This window comes from Lithobates pipiens, unplaced genomic scaffold (genome assembly GCF_037356315.1).
Source record: "Lithobates pipiens isolate NorthernLeopardFrog02 unplaced genomic scaffold, aLitPip1_a1.2 Scaffold_8, whole genome shotgun sequence".
NCBI classification, from domain to species: Eukaryota; Metazoa; Chordata; class Amphibia; order Anura; family Ranidae; genus Lithobates; species Lithobates pipiens.
The window spans coordinates 44,304,784-44,328,259 of NW_027507903.1; the positions used below are offsets into that span (position 1 = coordinate 44,304,784).

General features: G+C 43.0%; 1 protein-coding gene across 4 annotated transcripts in view; it reads right to left on the minus strand.

Annotated features, from left to right (window-relative positions):
• Positions 1-2,472: 2,472 nt before the first annotated feature.
• The window catches only part of ARNT2 (aryl hydrocarbon receptor nuclear translocator 2), a 178,637-nt gene continuing 157,633 nt past the window's right edge, over positions 2,473-23,476 (minus strand). For all 4 annotated transcript variants that reach the window (XM_077472073.1, XM_077472074.1, XM_077472076.1 and 1 more), the window contains 7 exons: positions 20,835-20,907; positions 20,628-20,754; positions 19,058-19,154; positions 10,284-10,419; positions 10,036-10,201; positions 5,546-5,682; positions 2,473-3,247 (listed from right to left, as the gene is read on the minus strand). In XM_077472073.1, coding sequence (XP_077328199.1) covers positions 3,149-3,247; positions 5,546-5,682; positions 10,036-10,201; positions 10,284-10,419; positions 19,058-19,154; positions 20,628-20,754; positions 20,835-20,907 — 835 coding nt within the window. In that variant the 3' untranslated portion in view covers positions 2,473-3,148. The remainder of the gene's footprint in view (positions 3,248-5,545; positions 5,683-10,035; positions 10,202-10,283; positions 10,420-19,057; positions 19,155-20,627; positions 20,755-20,834; positions 20,908-23,476) is intronic.

Sequence of the window (23,476 nt, forward strand, 5' to 3'; positions counted from 1 at the left end):
GGACACTTTTGGGAGATTCACCTCTGGTTACCGTTTTCATGGAATAGGAAAGAAAATCCCAAGTTTTGAGTGATCACTAGAACAGAAGTGAAACCTTCCAATGGGGACACTAGTTTTGGTGACTACCAGAGATTTTCTTCACTTTGGAGGGATTTAATTTCTATTTTTATTGTGGCTATGGGACAGGAAGGGAAGGCAGTTCTCCCCGATGGGACATTGATTGCAAAAGAAAGATCTGACAAGGGTTATAACCCTCCGTTACTCTATCCAAATTAAATTAAAAGGTTTGATTTTGATACCATGCTGGTACTGATCTTGCCTTGTTTCCTGGATTCTGTCTTTGCCTTCTGATCCGGTACCACATTGTTCCTGTGGCCAGTGATCTTCTGCATCCAGTTCTACTCATCTGGCTGCAACACAGATCCAGTCCAGCCTGCAAACTCTGGCACTCATGCCACTCTATCACCACCTTCAGGAGTGTTGAGCAGGAGGCAAAAAAAAGTCTCTGAAGCTACTGAATGAATGAGTAACTTGTATAGCACTTCATATGCAAACTTAATTGCCTCAAGGTGCTTTTGCCACCAGTGTCCATCTGGGTCTTCAGAAGAGATGAGCCTGGAGCTTCCTCCTGGAGTCCAGATGATTTTCTTCCAAGCAGATGTTGATATAACGCAGTTGTTAACCCCGCAGGGTCCCAACACGCTTACAAACCCACACATATACACATATGCAGGGCCAATTTATAGACAGGATCTGATTAACCTAGCAGCATGTCTTTGGAATATGGGAGGAAACCCATGCAGGCACAGGGAGAACTCCAGGCAGATGGTGTCGTGGTTGGGATTTGAACCAGGGACCCTATTGCTGCTAGGTAAAAGTGCTATCCACTACACCACTGTGCTGCCCACTGTACTCAGCCTCCACCAGGTATGTGATCATTTCAGTTACTTCTTAAAGCGGTAGTAAACCCGCAATTTTTTTTTTTTTTTTAAACCTGCAAAGCAAAAGGCATAATGAGCTAGTATGCACCGCATACTAGCTCATTATGAAATACTTACCTTAGAACGAGGCCCGACATCTGGCCCGATCCACGCCGAGGGAGCTGACATGCTCCCTCTGCGTTTCTTCCAGGTATCGCGGCTCCGGCGCTGTGAGTGGCCGGAGCCGCAATATTGTCACTCCCGCACATGTTCACGGGAGATTTCATTCCGGCCGGCCGGCCACTGCCGGATTTTCAGGCCGAGAGTCCCCTTGTGCGCATGCGCCGCTGCAGTCAGCGGCGCATACCGAGGGGAATATCTCCTAAACCGTAAAGGTTTAGGAGATATTTTTTTTACCTACAGGTAAGCCTTATTATAGGCTTTCCTGTAGGTAAAAGTTAACAATTTGAGTATACAACCACTTTAAAGGAGTTGTAAACCCTCATGGATTTTTTACCTTAATCCATTCTATTCTGTGCTGCGGCTGCGCCCTAGAGGCCCCTTTTTCTTACCTGAACCCAACTATTCCAGCAACGAGCACAAGCACAGCAGCTCCAGCTACTGTCTCGAGTCCTCATTGGACAGATTGACAGGAGCTGTCTGTGTCAATGCAAGCAGCAGCAGCAGGACTTGGGAGCTCGCCCGAACGAGTGCCCCCATGGAAAGCGTCTCTCCGTGGGGGCACTCAATGAAGAGGAGGGGCCAGGAGCGCCTCTGGGGGGACTCCCGAAAAGGAGGATTGGGGTTGCTCTGTGCAAAACCCTTGCACAGAGCAGGTAAGTATGACATGTTTGTTATTTAAAAAAAAAAAAACCTTTAACCTTTACAATCAATTTAATTGAAACAATCTTGAAGTTTCTGAACTTATTTTGTGAAGATCCCCAAACATTTACTTAATTTAATTCTGTAACATGTATTTACTATGCCCTGTGGATAGGCACTGCCGTGTCATACATTTCACAGAGCCTGCCTTCTGAACTACAGAGGTGCTGAGAGGAGGAGTTTCAGGAAGCGGAGTCAGTACAGGAATCATCGCTTGCAGGCAGCGAGGTATAATGCGAGGAGAAGCTGCAAAGTACGTAGGGAATCCAGGGAGTTGTGGAAAGAGACAGCCAGCAGACAGGCAGCACTAACGACAAGAAAGGAACTTTTTCAAGTAAGCTTATATAGGATTGTCAAAAATAATGATTGTATCGTTATTACAATGCTGATGTTATAACATGAAAGTGTATACTATGATTATATATTTCCTTTAAATGTTAGCAGTATTAGGAATCAAGCCATCATTTTAAGGATTAGATATTAAGGTTTCAGAAAAGGATCAGTGAGCTACAGGACTTACACGAGATCCTGTGCTGAAAACAAACCTAACTCAGAACTAACTTACAGCAGAAATACTATTTTATAGCTATTAATTGCAGTTAATTAACAGAGACTGGCTACAACTGTCTAATCTGTTTTAGCGTCTGAATAATTTACACACAACACAAAGCATTGGTCTCACTTTTAATGAAATGACATTAGCAAAATCCAGCATAGAAAGACTATGCATCTAATATTAGTACATGACATTCAGTAGTAATAGTACAAAATACACAATGTATACGGTTCACATTAACATGACAGTAAGTGAAAATGGTCACAGCCACAAAGACGCTGCCCAGTCCTCTGCTGATTTTTCAAAGACAATAGAAGTCAATATAAAGATGTTGAGTATGCCATGGTAAGGTGAGGGACAAACACAAATCATCTCGAATTGTTTTTCACTGTTGTGTAATAGAGATGAGATTGCCAAGTGCTCCCTGCACATTGAGAAGTCAAATATAATGAGAAGCCTTCGTTATATGGTGATTGTTTTCCATCTATAAAGTATTTAAGCATTTTCTGTAACAATCCATCATCATTCCTTTCCAAACCTTGTTTATGTTCTGCTGTCAGGAGAGCAGTCTAAAATAAAGATATGGGAGACTTGGAGTCTGAGGCAGTGAAGGATATGCTGGGCTCACAATCATCTCCCAGCTAGTCAGAGATGAGAATACATAAAGGACTGAGAGACTGATGGTGCAGATGTTTGTGGCGAGCAGGCGGCAGTCTGGAGGATTCTGTCTTTCTGTACAGATATGATACGGAGATGAGTAACACACAGAAGGATCACGCTCTTCACCACTTTACTCAGAAAAAGGAGGAAACATCCCAAGGTCTGCAAAGTCCTCAATGTTATAATTACCAGTTCCTTGAGTGGGGTCTCCAGACATAGGGAGCATGTCCTGGGGAAAAAACAAGATTTACACTTGAATTACTATTTTTCACTATTGTTGTGACAGCCAGTTACAAAACACAAATGTCTATAAAAGTAAAATATGTTAGTTGGAAGAAAATCCTTGTGCTAGCCAGTTGTATGCATTGCAAGAATTATGGCAAAGACATTTGGTTATTATTACCTGCTTCTGTTCTCTAAATATAGAGACTGGCCATTTTATTAACTTTCTGAGTGCTAAGGCAAGCAATAGATGATTCAATTTTCTATCCTTTTCGCCACGAGTGGCTCGCTACTGTGTTCTGCCGGCAGGAAGCCTTCCTGGATCGATTTGGGTACAACCAGTCTGCCCAGAGATGGATCAAATCTCAGCCAACCCCTGCTGAACTGACCAAGATTCAATCCAGGGCTGGCTTTTGTTAGCATTTGCTTGCTACACATAATAAAGTTGCTTACTGTAAAAGGAGACAATCTACATCCCCAGCATCTCTTTATTACCCTTGTCCAATATATGACCAAAGATAAAAAGCACTCTAGGAAATCTAAAGTCAGTACTGCAGATGCCTGAAATGTTAACTCAAGCTCAACGAAGATACTGAGAAAAGAACTAGTACACAAATACAGTGATAACTCTGTATGAAATGTATTGTCACCATCGTTGCAAGAAAGTAAAATAAGAAAAATCAGCTGGATGCTGGTTGAAATATGAATGTCCTCTTACTAATAATAAACTACAAAATGTTTATTTTTTATGATATACGTTCTAATAAATAGTTAATGGAAGTGGCATTTCCATTACATTGAATATAAAGCAAAAACATTTTTGTTTGGTTTTATTTTAGATGCAATAGGAAAGGATGAAACCTCTTTCAGTCTTGGGGAAGGGTGAAAACATTTATTTGTTTGTTTCTTTTTTTCTTTTTTTTTGCTGTTTGTGTCCCATGTTGGAGATTTCCCTTTACTTCTGGTCCTGCAAAACAGAAAGGAAGAGGAAATCTCGCCAAAGTGAAGGGAAATCCTCTCCTAGTTAGCACTGGAACAGGTGTCTTTAAAAGAAGATTTCCCTTCTCTTTCTGATCTGGTAACCACTGTAACATGTTGGATTTCCCATCATTTTCTGTCCCAGTAACAACAGTCACCAGGAGAAATAAAGAATGTGAATATACCCAATACCTATGCTCAGGAAGACAATATCCCCTAGAGTTCATGTAGACTGATATCTCCACAGGAGTGAGCAGCAATGTGCATACACTAAGGCTGGGTTCACACTATTGCGAATTGGATGTAGGCCCCAGAAAGATAGTGATGGCTCTGGTAGCTTGTCAAAACAGAGTATGCAAAGTTCCTTATGTGGAATCCAATGTCTGAAGTTCACTTCCAGGGAAATCTGCACGTCCATGTCCAGTCCAGCAGGGTCTGAGCATGGCACTCCAAAGTCAAGCTGAGGATAGGCTAGTCTGGATAGCTGCAATTGTGGAGACCAGCTCTTGCAGTGATGTCAAGAAGAATCTTGATTGATGCAAAAAAATAAAGAGAAAAAGCTAGCAAAAATACTTAAGACTTTTTCCGGTATATGCTAGGGTCCTAGATGTCCTAGGACCCTAGCAAATACTGAGGAATACTGGTTTTAGTAGGGGCTATCCTGGGCTGGCTTATTCTTTTTTTTTTCCCCCAGTGCCCAGCCTAGGTCTCTCAATGTATGAGAAGGAAAACTGGTTTGCTTATAATGCTATATGTAAATAATCAGATTATGGTTACTTTTGCTGTTTAACCAGAAAACACACCTGACTGGTAGCATGAGATAGTCGCTAAGGAAAATGTGTCTGTTTTTTGGCTTCAGCTATGTGACCTTTTAAATATGAAATCTATTTTTAAACTGCTTCAGATTTCAATGGTTATCTTCCGTTTATAGCCTCTTATGATGTGTACAAATGAATTACTGCAGCTGTTTCATAATATTTTAAAGGAAAAAATCTCCCACATCTTTCTCCTTGGGTTGTTACTACACATGTATGCCCTTAAAACAAATTCCTTGCTTTGATTGTGTGTTTTCAAGAACCGTGTAATGTGGGCCTGGCAAGGAGCCGTACAAGCTTGGTCTACTGAAGCGATCTATGCAGGTAGTATCGAGTAGCATTTTAATTGTAGCTGCAGGATTCACAATATGCTAAGATGGCATAGCATAAGATAACAATTTCATGCAATGTGACTTTACTGCTCATTGAATGCTGTCTATTTACTGATGATTTGGTATATTTCCTACAGACACTGATCAATGCAAAGATACATAGATGGAGAAGTACAGCACCTGGAAGACCTCAGCTTGGCCTGGTTGTTGATGGGAATGTTGATCATTGCTCTGTTGATTATGATGCTGGCTCTGCCACTGAGACCACACTTCTGATGCACGGCCTTGGAACTGGCTGCTGCTCTGACCCGTTTCAGCTAAAAAAAAAAAAAAAAAAAGGAAAGTTGCATTGTTATATCACATTTTGCTGCACATTGTAAGAACAGAATTTACTTTCTTATGCAGCATATTGACATTTTTTTACAAATAGCACTAGAGATGTGCAACTTGTGGGTTTTAATCATGGAAACTGTAATTAGGGATTCTGTTGTCAAACAGGGTGACAGATTAAAAACATTTGAGAAACTTTGATACAGATTAAAAAATAACTTATTATACATGGCTATCTATATACACAATCTAAACTTGATAATGATAAAGTATCACTGGAATATTATATTCTTTTGCTCTTCAACATGCACACCTTTCGTTGTTTAATATGATGATCTAGATTCTAAGGGCTGGTTTACACCACAAAATCACACTCTAGATACGTTCCAAATGCGTTACTGCATGCATGTTTTGAATGCGTTCAGGTCACACTACATGCAGTCCAGTGCATTTTTTTCTGTATCAAAAATGCATAGAAAGTAGGTTACAAGGTTTCCAATGGCTTAATTCACATCAGGTGTGGTCAGCTCGAGGGCGTTCCAGTTCCAGAAAAAAAAAAGTAGAACACGCTGCATTTTTTCTGCATCGGACTGTACTGGAACGTGTTAAAAGGCAACAAAAATGCACCAGAATGCACTGAAACGCATAAAAAACGCACTGGACCCTAGTGCAGTGAAAGAAAACAAATAAGCACCTGGAATGTATGCGGAAAAGCACCAAAAATGCACCGGAATGCGTCAAAAACGCTCATGCAGAAATGCATCTGGAACAGATCTGGAGTGCGATTTTGAGGGGTGAACCAGCCCTAAAAGAGTCCAACTCTTCATGTCTATGAACCAAAATTTGTTTTCAATTCGCTGCTGTTGAGCGTTGTGATTATTGTAATATTGTCTGATATCTTTGTCAATTAAAAAAAAAAGTTCACTCAACTACCTGCTGGCACAGAAATCCTTAGAGACTTTCTATCCTACTCTGTGCTATATCTCCTCAGACAGAACCTAGCTCACCCACAGGAAAGCAACTGTACAATAGCCAAACCACGCTGTACTGTTTTAACTGGCGTGGGCACACTAGGGGTAGAAATGCCTAATAAACATCACTTGAGCTGAGCCCAAATGACAAGATTGCAGCAAAGTTTGACATGCGCATGTAATCACATGTTAAAGTAGATCTAAGCCTACGAACAAAAATGTAGATTTATTTTTTAGGCTTTTGTTTACGTGGTGATCCTGCCAGTAATATATTTCCTACCCTAAGGTGACAACACTCAGTGAACTTTAGAGGAACACCTAGGACAGGGCTCCAAAACACCTCTCCTTTCTCCGTAACATAGGAAGATGCGTTCCCTAGTCCACACAGAGAACTGGAGACAGTGTAACTCATAAGCATGCAGTCCAGGCAGAGCGCATAGAAAGCTATCAGCCATAGGGCACACCCTAATCACCCCGTACAGCGCAGATTCCCCATGCTGCCAGAGCCAAAAATCAGTCTGTTTAGACCCCTTTTATTTAATAAAAGCGATGTGGGCTGGATCTGTAGTGCCCACAGCGCTGCTCTGTGACAATTACAGTCACAGCCATCCCTCCATACTCTGAAATACCCTGCCAATTCTCTGCAATAGCCAGGCAATACTCTGCAATAGCCAGGCAATACTCTGCAATAGCCAGGCAATACTCTGCAATAGCCAGGCAATCCTCTGCAATAGCCAGGCAATCCTCTGCAATAGCCAGGCAATACTCTGCAATAGCCAGGCAATACTCTGCAATAGCCAGGCAATCCTCTGCAATAGCCAGGCAATCCTCTGCAATAGCCAGGCAATACTCTGCAATAGCCAGGCAATACTCTGCAATAGCCAGGCAATACTCTGCAATAGCCAGGCAATACTCTTCCACACCCAGGCAATACTCTTCCACACCCTGCCAATACTCTTCCACACCCTGCCAATACTCTTCCACACCCTGCCAATACTCTTCCACACCCTGCCAATACTCTTCCACACCCTGCCAATACTCTTCCACACCCTGCCAATACTCTGCCAATACTCTGCCACACCCTGCCAATACTCTGCCACACCCTGCCAATACTCTGCCACACCCTGCCAATACTCCCTGCCAATACTCTGCAACACCCTGCCAATACTCTGCAACACCCTGCCAATACTCTGCAACACCCTGCCAATACTCTGCAACACCCTGCCAATACTCTGCCCTACCCAGCCATACTCTGCAATACTCGGTAATACCCAGCCATACTCGGCGATACCCAGCTATACCCAGCCATCCTCAGCCATACCCAGCCATACGCAGCCAATATTACAGTGGGGGACATGTGCATTACAGCGGGGGAGATGACATGGATATTACAGTGGGGAGATTGTAAATATTACAGTGAGGACTATATGGTGGTGGAATTATATGGTGGTGGAATTTTCAAAGGTTTTTGCAAATTCAATTATTATTCGCTGATCCGAAAAATTATCCGATCTGTGACTCTGATCCGAGGAACGATCCGTGAGTTTTTTGATCCGTTGCACCCCTAATATGTATGAATGTGGGTTAGGGACCTTAGGTTGTAAGCTCCTTGAGGGTAGGGACTCATGTGAATGTACAATGTATATGTAAAGCCCTGCGTAAATTGACAACACTATATACCTATAAGTACCTGAAATAAATAAAATAAATAAATACTGTACTGTGACATACTGAAGAGCAGAGTAGAGCATGAACCCCTCCCTTCAGAGACTGGGCCTCAGGGCAGTATTCCAACATGATAAGGACCCCAAACACATTTCCAAGAAGACCACTGCCTTGCTAAAGAAGCTGAGGGTAAAGGTGATGGACTGGCCAAGCATGTCTCTGGACCTAAACCCTATTGAGCATCTGTGGGGCATCCTCAAACGGAAGGTAGAGGAGCGCAAGGTCTCTAACATCCACCAGTTCTGTGGTGTCATCACTCCAGTGGCAACCTGTGAAGCTCTGGTGAACTCCATGCCCAAGAGGGTTTAGGCATTGCTGGAAAATAGTGGTGGCCACACAAAATATTGTTACTTTGGGCCCAATTTGGACATTTTCACTTAGGGGTGAACTCACTTTGTTGCCAGCGGTTTAGACATTAATGGCTGTGTGTTGAGTTATTTTGAGGGGCGAATTTACACCGTTCTACAAGCTGTACACTCACTACTTTACATTGTAGCAAAGTGTCATTTCTTCAGTGTTATCACATGAAAAGATATAATGAAATATTTACAAAAATGTGAGGGGTGTACTCTCTTTTGTGAGACACTGTATGTATATCTACACACATAGACATGTATGTATATCTACAATCCAAAGACATGCAGGTAGGTTAATTGGCTTCTGCCCAAAATTGGCCATAATATATGAATGGGGACCTAGGATTGTGGACTCCTTGAGGGTAGGGACTGGTGTGAGTGTGCAGTGTACAGGGATGGGGACAGTTGTAGACACTCACTCAGGTTGAACTGGATAGACTAGTGTCTTCATTCAACCTTACTAACTATGAAACTATGAAACACACACACACACACATGTGTGTTTGAGCTTTGGGGTGCACACCCTAATGCAATAGGCTTCACACACCTATGCTATCAGCTCAAAACATTTCCGACAGGATCAGATTTTTAAAGTTTTCATTTATTGAACAAATATAATAAAACGCTTACAATGGTATATTTAACAGACTAAAAGGGGACAGATAGGAAAAGTTATTTGTTAGGTTTTATATGCACTATAAACAACAACTAAAGAGTGGATTATTCCATGCCGTGAATCAATGCTGGCTGGTCATTGCTCTCAAGTTCTTGGCCAGAGACTCCACACTCATCTATGTAAAACTGGTAGCATTAACATGCCCTAGATCATTTTTTTCACAATGAAGCTAAAGGCTCTGCCTAAGACCCCAGCTAAGCTGAGTGCCCCAACCTCATTACCCAAATCACAGACCTAAAACTTCTTTGCCGAAGCAGCCATCAGAGTTGGACCCAATTCCCTGTCTTCTCTGTATTGTGTGAGGGGACGAAGTGATAAAAAATTACTACATGTGACCAATTTGCATAGCAGTAATTCATAACGCTCAGTGCTAACAATCTCCTTACCTCTTCAACCATAAAGCTGGAGGTAAGAACTAACCTGAGGTCTCATTGGTAGGGAATGGCCTGCAATCCACAATGCAGTTTATCTTTTTCCCTGATTGAGCTTTAACATTGACATCAGTGAAATAAGAAGTCTTGTTTGATGACACTTGCTCTCATTGTGGCAGTGTGATGTTAATCTAATGCTAAATCTATAAGTAAAGATACAAGAAAAGGAAAATAAACTTACTGAATGCTGCATTTCTTCCCCCAAGGCTGGAGTAAGCATTTCCACTGGGAGATGACGTGGCTGGACTGGATAATGGGCTATATGTTGCTGGGTCAGATGTGTATGTGTGGCTTGTTCCAATGCCAAATGGAGAAGACTGAGCTTTGCCAGACTGAGATGTGATTTGCTGTGAAAAAAATAAATATATATTCATCAAAGTGCCACACGCCCTTTAGCCACACAATGCTGACATTTTGGTTTCACAATACCTGTCCTTGAAAAGGAGGACGGCTTCCTGTCCAGACCTGTCCAGCGTTAAGCTGACGGGATATCTGGGTAAGGTTTTGGCTTGTGCCAGTTGGAGACTGGATCTCATTAACGCCCGTCACATGAACCACTGAAGAGCTGTGATAAAGGAGAGCAGGTAAGGAAAGAACCAGACAGCAGACAAGCCATACTATACTGTGCTACCCAGCATGAGCATTAAAGTAGAATAAGAGCTTGTTGTAACTTACGCTCCATGAATCATATACCTCCATATAAGTAAATTGTTATAAGTAAAAATTATAAATATATATTTCTTTGTACCCTTTTTTGCTTTGAAATTTTAGTTATCATGTGACTGCAATGCCCATAGATGTTTTCTCCCAGCGAGCCCAATGGGGGTGTCTCCCTGATTGTATTGATATCATTTCTGAAAGTGACGTATATTGGTGGCAAGTGTGAACAGGGAAAGCTAGCCCCATCACTCCAAGATGTGACAGGGGTAGATTTACTAAAACTGGTGCACACAGAATCTGGTGCAGCTGTGCATGGAAGCCAATCAGCTTCTATTTCAGCTTGTTAATTGAAGCTTTGGCAATAAAACCTGGAAGCTTATTGGTTTCTATGCAGAGTTGCATCAGATTTTGCACTTTCCAGTTTTAGTAAATAACCCCCATAGTATTGTTTGTGATGCTCAATGGTGTTCCCATGGAAACTAGACACCTGTCTGAGTTGTTTTCCTTCACAGTGCTGGAGCTGCAGTAGGAAGTAAGCCGCTTTCGTCTTTTTGCTTTCAAGAAGGGGCTTACAACTCTCCTACAGGATTCTACAAGTAGCTGCAGCACATTCTCCTGTGAATGGTGCGGAAGGCCGGGAATGGAGGCGTGGCCATGGGGGAGGGAGGCGGTTCTAATCAAAGCTGTGCTCTGATGTTTACATGGAAGCCGTCAACGATTTAAGGAAGTGCTTGCGATCAGCCACATTCGCCTGTACAGGCAAGCCGTTGTCAGTAAACCTCAAGAGATTGCTGATTGTCTAGGTTAGGCTGTTGTTTCTAATCTAGACAATCAGCAATTATGAAAATGTATAATACAAAAGTTTAGTTTTTAAACAAACTAAGCAAGGGCAGAATTTTATTTTTGACTGGGATTTTACTTTAAGTATTGTACGTAGTCAATATACAAAAGCAAATAAAGATTTTGTTGCATACAAAGTGCATGTCAAATAACCCCAGTGACTAAAGGATGCACAGCTCAGCGCTGCATTCATTGAGTAGAAAATATTTATTAAATTAAATTTTGCCAAAGCAGCTCAATGAGCAAAACTGAGAATTTCTGCTTTAGGTAAATTTAGTTGGCGGCAAAATTAAAAGTGTCAAAAACACCTCACTCATCTCACTCATCACTACTACTAGCATAACTTAGGAGCTTGATTTACTAAATGCAAATAGGTTATTCACTTTACAAGAGAATTTTCACTTAGCCTAGTGTTTGAAGAACATCCAATCATGTGCAAGGAAAATAATTAATAAGCAGTATTTTTCTTCCACACGATTGGATGATATAAATTAGCAGAGCTTCACCTCATTTACTACGCTAAAGGAAAATCCTCTTCCAAAGTCAACAGCCTATTTGCCTTTAGTCAATCAACCCTCTAAAATTCACTGTGTAGTTTAAAAGAGAGAGCTTAAATAGTAGGGTCGTTTATCATAACATTTGACAGTTTAAATTTCTGAAAGCTTTATATATTTTACATGCCAGGGAAAAATATTTGATAAATAATAGTAAATAAAGGGGAAAGAAAATTGAGAGGATTGCCAGTAGTAGCCACTTATATTCTACCTTAACATTTGCTAGAACTAATAATAAAAATGCCTGAAAAACATAAAATTTTCCTTTTCTACAGTTTTATAAACAAAGATCTTGGTCCTTAAGCCCCATACACACTATTAGATTTTCTGCAGATTTTTGTCTTCAGATTTACCAAAACCATAGTTCAAGGGCCTGCCTGACTGCACACAAATTGAAACTCTTATGCCCTGTACACACAACCGTTTTTTCCCATCGGAATATACTCTGAAGGTTTTTCCAAAGGAATTCCGCTGAAGCTGTCTTACGTACACATGATCACACCAAATTCCGACCGGCAAGAACGTGATGACGTACAGCATGTATGACGGAACTAGAAAAAGGAAGTTCAATAGCCAGTAGCTTCCGTCTCGTACTTGCTTCAGAGCATGCGTAGTTTTTGGTACATTGGAACAGCATACAGACGAGTGGTTTTCCCGATAGGAATTGATCCGTCGGAAAAATTTAGAATATGTTCTCTTTCTAGGTCCGTCAGAATTTTCAACGTAAAAAGTCCGATAGGGCTTACGCACGATCGGAATATATGATGAAATGCTCCCGTCTGACTTTTTCTGTCGAAAATTCCGCTCGTGTATACATGGCATTAAGGTTTGAACTCATATTATATGGTTTTGGTAAATCTGAAGACAAAAAACTGCAGAAAATCTAACAGTGTGTATGGGTTCTTAAAGAGGAGTTCCAAAAAAATGTAAAGTCAGCAGCTACAAATACTGTGGCTGCTGACTTGTAATATAAGGATACTTACCTGTCTAGGGATCCGGCGATATCTGCACCCCTAGCCGATTCTTCAATCGGCTTCAGGTGCAGGTTCTGGCCTCTGTAGTAAGGAAAACAGGAAGTAAAGCCTTGCAACTTCACAGCCTTTCCTACTGTGCATGCACGAGACGTACTGCGCTTTCTGAATAGTCCCACCGTCTTCTAGGACCTCTGTGTGTCCCTCCCGGAAGGCAGCTGGGGAGGGGGGTCCGGTCTTAGATCGCTGAGCGCCAATCTTACCTGGAAGTGGGGGTGGGTACCTGTCAAAACCAGGCACCCTCTACCCCTGAAAAAGTGCCAAATGTGGCAGTGGAGTAGGGGGAGGGTGCGAACAAGCGGCGCTTCCCCTTTTGGGTGTAGCTCCACCTTAAATATGCATACAGCCCATAAAAAAATACATGTTTGGATTCAATATTGTGTCAACAATGATACACTATCTCAGTATTTATATGTGAAGTATGGCCATCTGATGTTACTCTACACAAAGGCCAGCAGTGGGATAGGCATTAACTTTTGTTATTATTTGTTAACTCCTAATCTCTGAAGATACAGTCCTTAGTAATAAATCCAGGTATTGTTCTAGTTACATAAAAGAAGAAACATTGTGCTGCCCTATTCTGCGCCCATGCTTTTCCCTCTGACACAGTGCCCCAAACCCCTCAAATAGCACTATTATCCACAGAGGCGTAACTACAACCTTCAGGGCCCCGATGCAAGAAATCGTGAAGGGCCCCCCCCCACCTCTCGTCCCAGGGCCCTTTGTTACGGTCCCACAGTGGCCCCTTTCCTGCCATCTTGGGCCCACCCCCACCGTGGCAGAACACCAGGGTCGCAAGTGCAACCTTTGTGACCCTGGTAGATCTGCCATTGTGTACCACCTGTATTTAGGTACTGCCATAAAATGTTATTGATTTTACTGGTATGCAAGACCTGCACTGCCAGCATTTGAAAGGCTTTTAAAAAGGATGTTACTGACAGGCTCAGTGAGCGGATCCTGAGCAGATCACCCATGACAGGAGAACCAGCATATCCATTGCTGACCCCAGGGACATGACCCGCAGTGGTGCAGGAGGAGAGCTCTGACAGCAAGTGGCTCACACTAAGGGCACTGATGGAGGATGGAAGGTCAGGCTGGCAGCATTGGGCTAGCAGCAATGGGGAGTGGCGGGGGGCAAGTTGGGCAGCGGTTATCAGTACCAGCTGAGCCAATGCAAGAATTTTTGGCTACACAGGTGAAGGTGCATTTTGATTTTTAAAGCCCTGCCACCCCTCTCCCCTCCACAATGCAACCCCCCACCCTCACTTCACATTCTAACCTCTTTAACATTACGCCTGTATTTGTAATGGGGTGCAACGTGTAGGACATCTCTACAAATCCACCCCCACCCAATCACCCTCTCTGAAAAAATCCTCTCGCAATTTCTAGCACAGATCCTCACCCCCAGGTCCTCCCTTCCAGTACAACCCTTTTCCACCATCCTGGGTCAAACTCCCCCAGCATTAAATTCTTTCCCTCCATGCCAGCATAAGTATTCTCCCCAGTTCTGTCACAAATCCTACTACTCAAATCCCCCTTCCCAGTACAAACCCCCCAAAACACAAATCCTCTCTACTTCTAATACAAATCCATACTTCTAAACTGTCCCGGTTTTGGTGGGACCTTCCTGAGATACAAATGAAATCCTGTGTGTTTGGACTAAGGGTCTGTTCACACCAGAATGCCTTGAGGGAAACCTGCGTTTTGGGTGTGTTTCCCACACTGCATTCAAAATGCACTGCCAAAGCGATCTGCAGCGGTTGTCAACTTAATGACTCCCCAAATGCCGGTTGCAAATGCCTGCACCAGATTGTATAACCAGCAGTACCATGCAATCCAGTTGCAGTGCGTTTTGTAAAGTAGCACATGCACAGCTTTTGGTGCAGACCAACACAATTTTAGCCTATTCAAATGAAAGGGCTGAAATTGCACAGCACCTGGAAGGCATGTGTATCGCTTAAAAATGCAGAGTGCTTTCCTCTGTGATTCGTGGTGTGAACTGGCCTCGAGTCCTGGAGTGATTACCCCAAATCTCTAGTGAGGTGCCCGGAATCCCAGAAACCATGATCGCCCCAATAGCAGACAGCCTCTCTTTGAAGGAGGAGGGAGAAAGTTGTCAGAAAAGGATACTTGCAGTGATTTGGGGGGATAAGAGAATGCTGTATGTGCAAGGGGGCATTTTAGGAGCAGAGAGAACTGGTGCTGGGGGGGGGGCATTATTTTTTATTTAACCCCCCTTCTAGCACAAGTTATGTCTGCTCCCAAAGTGCCCCCTTGCACATACAGCATCATCTTATCCCCCCAAATCACTGCAAGTATGCTTCTCTCACAACTTGAACAAATCCAAGCACACTGCCACACTAGTGCGCAGTGCACCCATTCAGTGCACATGGCATATCCACTGCACAAATCCAGTGCGCACTGCACATTACATGGCACCCATTGAGTGCACAGTGCACAGCACTCATTCAGTGCTCACTACATGTTGCACTATACCACTCTCGTGCACACTGCACTGATTCAAAGTGCACTGTCTGTCACACAGCACACATCCAATGCATGCTGCTTGCTTGTTGCACAGCAGTACCCATCCATTGCATAGTGCACTGTACCCATCCATTGCATACTGCACATTGCACTGTACCCATCTAGTGCAAACTTCACAATGCACCCAGCAAGCATCCTCCTTTGACAACTAGCTCCCTTCCCTGCTCCCCCCCCCCCCGTCTCCTTCCCTGCAAGTACCGAGCATTCAGAGTCAGTATGAACCTTAAATCAGCATGTCCCATCCCGTTGACTGCTGTGTCCATTCTCCCCCCCTCCCCCCTCCTTCTGTCTGTGACAGCCAAGCCGATCCTAGGCGGAGGGGGAAGGGGGTTTTAGTCTGTGTGTGAGGCAGGGCGAGGGAGAGATGCTGGTGCTATACAGAGTAATCATAGCATGGGGGACCTGAAATTTCTCACACAAGCCGGGAGCCAGTCACTGGAGCAAGTACCAGAAGTCATTACCGGCGGTGTTAGAGCTCACCATCCTTGCGGTCATTACATCAGGCGCTGGACCGGAAGTCTTTCATGCTTGCCTGGGGGCCCCCCAACAGTGACAGAACACGTGGGCCCAGTCGCAAGTGCGACTGTTGCGACCCTGGTAGTTTCGCCACTGATTATCCATCCTCCCAGAATATATTTCTAGGGTCAAGAAAGGGATTTTTCATTTCTTTTTAGTGGTTGCCAGGGCGGTAATTCTGAGACATTGGAAGTCCCAGTCCATACCCTCAAATCTATATAGAAGAATGGTTAACTGAATTGAATAACCTTATGAGAATAAAAGAGCTATCAACACAGCTACACAACCGACATTCTTATTTTCAGGAAATATGGCTCCCATGGATATCTTTTATAAACAATTCCAATTTTACAGCCTTACTATCTCAGAATTCTTCTATATGGCCTTTCAACCTTTCTAAATCCTATTTCCCACATCCCAAGAGCCATATCAACGTTGTTAAGTATATTTTATAGTACTCATGGGCTCTACTTTATATTTCAGCTTTGTTTCTCTCTATTTTTGTAAATCCTTATGATGAAAATCTTAATAAAAATATACTATTTAATCTTAAACCTGCTCCCACCCCCATTCTAAGCCCTATATTAACTACTCTGTGTAGAGGGAAGATGTTTGTACTTACCTATTCTCAGTGCACTCCAGTCTAGTCCCCGTGATCTCCCCAGCACTGGTTTCAGGGGAGAGGAGACAGTACAGGCATATCCCACTTTTAAGTACACAATGGGGTTTATTTACTAAAGCTAGAAAGTGAAAAATCAGGCTAGCTTCTGCATAGAAACCAATGAGCTTGTTCAATTAAGCTTTGGTAATAAACCTGGAAGCTCATTGGTTTCTATGCAGAAACTAGCCTGATTTTGCACTTTCTAGCTTTAGTAAATAAACCCCATTGTGTACTTAAAAGTGGGGTATGCCTGTACACAAAACCTAGTCAGTGATGTCACCCATAGCCTTACTATGAGGTGTCCATTGTTGGCTGTCCCTCCTCTCCCCTGAAGCCAGCGCTAGGAGCCAATCACATGACCAACCAGACCAGACTAGTAAAGACATTTTTCCTCTACTGGCTAGTTAGTAAAGGACTTAGATTGGGGGTGGTTTAAGATTAGGCTTAGTCTGGACTTCCACTTTAATGCCAAGGATTGAGAATTCTCATCACAGAAGGCTGACTCAGACATCAAAATCACATCCTTCTGTCTCCTTACTGGTTTTAAGAGCAGGGGCTCACAATTGCCAAATTTCACGTCATCCAATCACAAGAGGGGAGCGGCAACCCATTACAAGACCATTGTAAATTTTCAATCTCAGGAAAGTATTGTTTATACATTTTTACACAAAGAGCCCTGTTCACATTAGCTCATTTGGATTCGCAAGCATAATCTCCGAGATTCCAAATCACGGCAAAACACACGAGTGTTTGGTGCGATTATGCTGCGGTTGTTACACAAAAGAGTTGTGCAGCTTTGCAAAGTTTTAAACACGTGTTTAAAACTTGCACTAATCTTGTTGCTTTTGGGAAACAAACTCACATAGGGCAGCCCATTGAGGAGAATGCCCTATGCATGACACGCAGGAATGTGTGTAGATCACGCTTTCAAAATCGCTAGCAGAAAGTCTCATTCCTGCAATGTGATATCTGAATGGGGCCTAAAAAGTCCTACACCTATTTATAGTTCCATACTTTCTCCTGTTATCATTTATGAATGATTTTTTGCCTTAAAATTCCTATTCCTCTCAATGGAAATGTTCCTTCAAGCTTTTACCTCCAGTGCTCTATGCTGGTATATATAAGTGACACTCACACCCCACATCACCAGTGTTCTCAACCACAGACTGTATTACAGAGGAGGGGGAATGCCACACCAGTCTGTTACTCAGGTGTCTACACAGTAATATTTAGACAACTTGCAAAAACAGAAACGTGGAGGTAAGTTTATGAAAATGGAGGTTGTTAATTATACTATAATACAGCCCTCAAAATTTCCACTCACCTGCTCGCACTAGGCTAGTGGAAATAAGCTGAGGGCGTGTGTGCAGTCGGATAAAAGGGGAGGGTGGGTGGTGCCGGCAGGCGGGGTTTAATGGGTGCCGATTTTCCTCCCAGCCTCCGCCAAGCTGGCAAAGTAAAATTTTCCTATTAACAAGCTTGGATTTGTTGTCCGGACCACTTAGCAACCAATCACCAGCTTGTTAGTAGGAAAAGTTAACTTTGGCAGCTCCCGCTCCCCTGTCCAGTGCTGTGCTGCGCTGTAAGTCTTTCTGCATCCTAAATCAGTTAAAGTGTCATTCATTTTTTTTAATGCTATATTTAATATATTTACTTAAAATTCAAATATTTACTTAAAGTGGTAGTAAACTGCAAAAAAAAAAATGTAATAATAAAATAAAAAACCTGCAAGGCAATAGCATAATGTGCTAGTATGCATCTTAAGGCCTGGCTAGTAGCTCAGGACTTGAAATTTTGAGCCCTGCAATATTATATACAATATCAAGGCTATATATAATACATTACAAAGGACTTCCATAGTACTATAGGTTATCTAAAAAAGACTAAGCTATTCGACATTCGAGCTATTTGCATGTGTAAATTTCAGCTTTAGCTATTGAGCTCTGTAAACAACAGCCACTATATCCAAGAACAAAAAGTAAAGTAGAGACTGGAAAATGTGCCAAAATAGTTACATATTTGGGTTGAAAAAAGATACAAGCCCACCTAAAAGGACCAAAACAAAAAAATAAATAACCTCCATATATATAATCCTATAACTACAGCTGATCCAGTGGCAGGCAAAAAAAACCCCCAATAAAGCATGGTCCAATTTGATCTAGCGGGGTTAAAACAAATTACTTCCTGATCCTCCATACTATGCTATATTTATTATTAACCTAAATTTTCATTCGTAGTGATAATGAATACATTTTTTTACAAATCCACTTTACATTCCCCTTAAGCTAAGTCAAAAGTAATTATATGCATATAGGTCATATATACAGTATATCGTATATTATATAGTAATAATAGCTGAATGCTCAATTGAAGACAAAAGAGTGGGTCTGATACCTAAAAGACTTGCCAGTGTGTCCAGGCTGGAAAGGACTGCCTGTTGAATACAACTGCTGCGTCCCGCTGCCTGCTGCTGACAACATTTTCTTCTCCGCTTAAAGAAAGAAAAAAGAAATGAAAACCAAGTTGAAATATGGCATATGTTCAGAAATGATTACAATGCTCATACATCACACATCAGTAAAGCTGCTACACCAGGCTGAAACAGATCATAATCACGCTAGACGTTTAGGCATAACATACAGAGACAATCACAAACACACAAAAATTCCAATATGATAAATCCACTCCCTTTCTCCAAAGTCATAAAAAAAAAAAAATCACATTAACCATCCGTTTAACCTCACAAACGGCATATAAATATTTTACATGACCTTGGATCTCCTGCAGACGCTGAGATTAATTCTACTAGAGACGCAGGCCCTGGTTACCCCTATAACTATGTGCTGATGGCGACAGGCAGACTAGAAGAAGGCACCTTGGATATGTTAACAGTACATTCCTTCTCAGTGAAGACGTTGCCTGTGACCCCGGCCTAGCATTTACAAACATACCTAAATGCTTATTGAAAACACACATCTCTGGGATCCCTGGGGTTTATCAATACAATTCTATGCTCTAACCTGTCCTGATCTGAACCTGATAGGTATATGAGATCACATAATCCCTTTTAAGATGCTATAAACTGTTGAAAGTAAGCAGACTAATTGTATCAGGCTGAAGACTGAGATAATTAACTCTGATCTGTTTTTAGGCAAGGAGGTGTTGTGATGGAAGTGACAGAAAATATATTAAAGCGGTCTATGCATTGTTCAAACTTCGCCGGTTCCTGGTGGACCAGACACAATTGTAATTATAGTAAAGCTGGCCATATATTGAATGAACTTTGATTTGTTCATAAGAAGTGGGTGGCCCTGTTTGCACACTCCTGCCTGACAAATCAAAGGAGCCACAAGGAAAACTGTCGGCTGAACAGCATCTGCATTCAATCAGATGCAGGAACTGTTCGGATATCTTAAGTTCTTGTTCACATGGGTGTACTATGGCGTATGCCCGTGCGAGGCTGTGTTTACCCACATGAGGATGCAAAGGTGTTCCATTCATCCCCGTGCAGGCAGTCCCATTGATATCAATCAGTGCAGGTGCATGTGCATGGCCCAAAACACAGTGTGAGTTCAAGGACATGTACCTGTGTGCACCTGCATACACACAGATTTCAAATTGGGAGCAGCGGCTGTATCCATACAGCTGCTGCATCCCAGTTCACATCAATGGAACTGGATGCATGGGGATGCACTGAACACCTGTGAATTTCTAGGCAGGTAAACACAGCCTTTCATGGGTGTACGATGTGATAGTATGACCCGTGAGAACTAGGCCTAACAGCCAGTGGGGCCAAACGTCATAACAGAGTGACTGCACAGGGCGATCTGTCCATCTGCACTGTTTCGTGTGGATGGAGGAATCTGTCACATTTAGATCTACATGTGCATGGCTAGCTTTGGAGCTCACAGAGTGGCCCCATCCATTCATATAGGGATGCAGACGAGGGGTAATGTCAACTTACAGGCTGTAATTCCAGCAAACATCTCAGCAAACCGTGGGTCCCGGTCCTGAGAAAAGAGAGGATCGTTCTTATCAACCACAGGCTTGCCTCCTTCATGAACATTCCCTGCAAGGTTTGGTACAGGCACCTGTAATGACACACAATAAATACAAGCTGAGTGCACAGCCAGATGCCAGGAAGGGAGGAATAAGTGTCTCAGATACCCACCTGTGACAGGTCATAGGAGGACAAGCTGTCCCTTGGATGAACCTCCAGCTCTGCCTGCTGCTGCTGGACCTGCCTAAGGACACAGAAACAGCTGCGGAAATACTGCAGGCTAGAAGTGTACACATGCTTTATTAAAAGGAAGAAATAAACAGCAGTTTCTTCTCTTACTGTCTGATTCCGGCATTAGTTGTATGCTTTTGTATTACTAACTATCCTTATGAAATGTATTTTTTCCATTTTCATCTACTCAAAATCCATGTTAATATAAATCTTCAGTTAATCAGTTGCAAAATGACAGAATAGAATTTTTTTACTGAAAAAAAATGTAGATTTGTGTAATACAGAAGAAAGCTGAATACAGGACTGGGTTGTTCAGTTACCCCCTCAGCTATACAGTGACAGCCAGAGGTCCCAAATATTCACACAGGTCAATGTGCGTTAGATTCATGTTGCAGCTCCTGCAGTCAGAAAGGAGCAGAATGAAGGTTAAGGATGTCTCCTTATTGTATCTGCAGACATCCTCATTATGTGATGGACGCCCCAGGTGTAGAAAGATTATTATTATTATTATTATACATGATTTATATAGCGCCAGCAGTTTACGCAGTGCTTTACAATGTATAGGGGGGACAACACAATTACAGTACAGTTCAACACAAAAGGTATGGGAGGGCCCTGCTCGTAGAGCTTACATTCTAAAGGGAGGGGTTGGTACAAAAGGTAATAGCTGCAGAGAATGATTTGATGGGGGTGGCTCAGGGACAGTTAGGTGGGTGTGGGATAGGCTTCCCTGATAAATCATTTTCAGGGATCTCCTAAAGGTGGACAGGGTAGGGGCTGATCCGATATACTGGGACAGGGAGTTCCAGAGGATGGGGGAGGCTCTGGAGAAGTCTTGAAGGCGAGCATGGGAAGAGGTAACAAGGGAGCCAGAGAACAGGAGGTCCTGGGAGGAATGGAGGAGGTGATTTGGGCGATATCTGCAGATAAGGTTAGTGATGTAGATGGGGGCGATGTTGTGAATGGCCTTGTATGTTATGGTTCGCATTTTGAATTTTATACGGTGGGGTAGATGGAGCCAGTGAAGGAATGGGCGAAGAAGAGCAGCAGTCATGGATCGGTTAGTGAGGTGTATTAGTCTAGCAGCAGAACTAATAATAGACTGAAGGGGGGATAGCCTGCTTAAATGTAGGCCATTAAGGAGAAAGTTGCAGTAGTCAAGATGGGAAATAATCAAGGAGTGAATAAGTTGCTTTGTGGTGTCATTAGTCAGGAAGGATCGAATTCTGGAGATGTTGCAGAGGTTAAGGTGGCAGGATTTAGCAAGTAATTGGATATGGGGGCTGAAGGAGAGGTCAGAGTCAAGGATTACACCCTGGAATGTGTGGAGGGACCAATGGTTGTGTTGTTGCTATTAATGGTGAAGTCACAGGGGGGGACTGTGAAGGAGGAAATATAACAAGCTCAGTTTTAGAAAGATTGAGTTTGAGGATGTGGTATGACATCCATATCGATATGTCATTCAGTAAGTTTGAGATCTGTGAGGAGATCGAGGGGGTGAGTTGAGGAGTGGAGAGATAGATCTGTGTGTCGTCGGGATAGAGGTGGTATTGGAAGCCATGGGAGGTTATCAGCTGGCCCAGGGAAGAGGTATAGAGTGAGAATAGGAGAGGCCCAAGGATGGAGCCTTGGGGTACCCCAGCAGAAAGAGGAAGTGGAGTGGAGGAGATGGAGTTGTAAGTGACACTGAAAGTGCGCTGACATAGGTAGGAGGAGAACCGAGATAAAGCAGAATCACGGGGGGCCAAGGGAGTGTAATTTGCTGAGGAGGAGCAGGTGGTCAACTGTGTCAAAGGCAGCAGAGAGGTCTAAAAGTATGAGTATGGAGTAGTGCCCATTGGTTTTAGCAGTTAGTAGGTCATTGGCGAGTTTTAGTAGGGTAGTTTCAGTAGAATATTGTGGGCAGAAGCCAGATGGTAGGGGGTCGAGAAGGTTGTTGTCTGTGAGGTAGCAACTCATTCGGTCATGGACAAGGCGTTCAATGAACTTGGAGGCAAACGGGAGCAAGGAGATGGGTCTTAAGTTATTCAAAAACAAGTGGGCTCTAGTGAGGGTATTTCGAGTATGGGGATAACCAGTGCATGTTTGAGCAGGAAAGGAAAGGTGCTGGAGGAGAGGGAGAGGTTGAAGATGTGGGTTAGGAGTTTAGGATAGAGTGGGAAGGTGGTCGCAGTAATTGAGAGGGGGCAGGGTCCAGGGGACAGGTAGTGAGGTGGGCCATGGAGAGGAGTTTATCAACTTCATCTGTGGTAACTGGGCAAAAGGAGGAGAGTATTGAGAGTGGTGTTGGGCCTCATGTGTTGGGTAGGGGAGGAATTTGAATGCTGGATATCTCCTTGCGAAATGTGTCGATTTTGCTATCGAAATGGTTGGCAATCTGTTGAGCGGTAAGCAAGTTTGTGGGTGGGGAGTGAAGTAAGGAATTAAGGGTAGAAAAGAGTTGACGAGGTTTGGATGAGAGGGTTTTGATGAGAGTGTTGTAATAGGTTTGTTTAGCAGTGTGGAGGCAGGAGTTAGAAAGATGAACTCCAGGTAAGTTGCTTAATAAACCCAGCACTGGAACTATTTTTCTACCTCAAAGA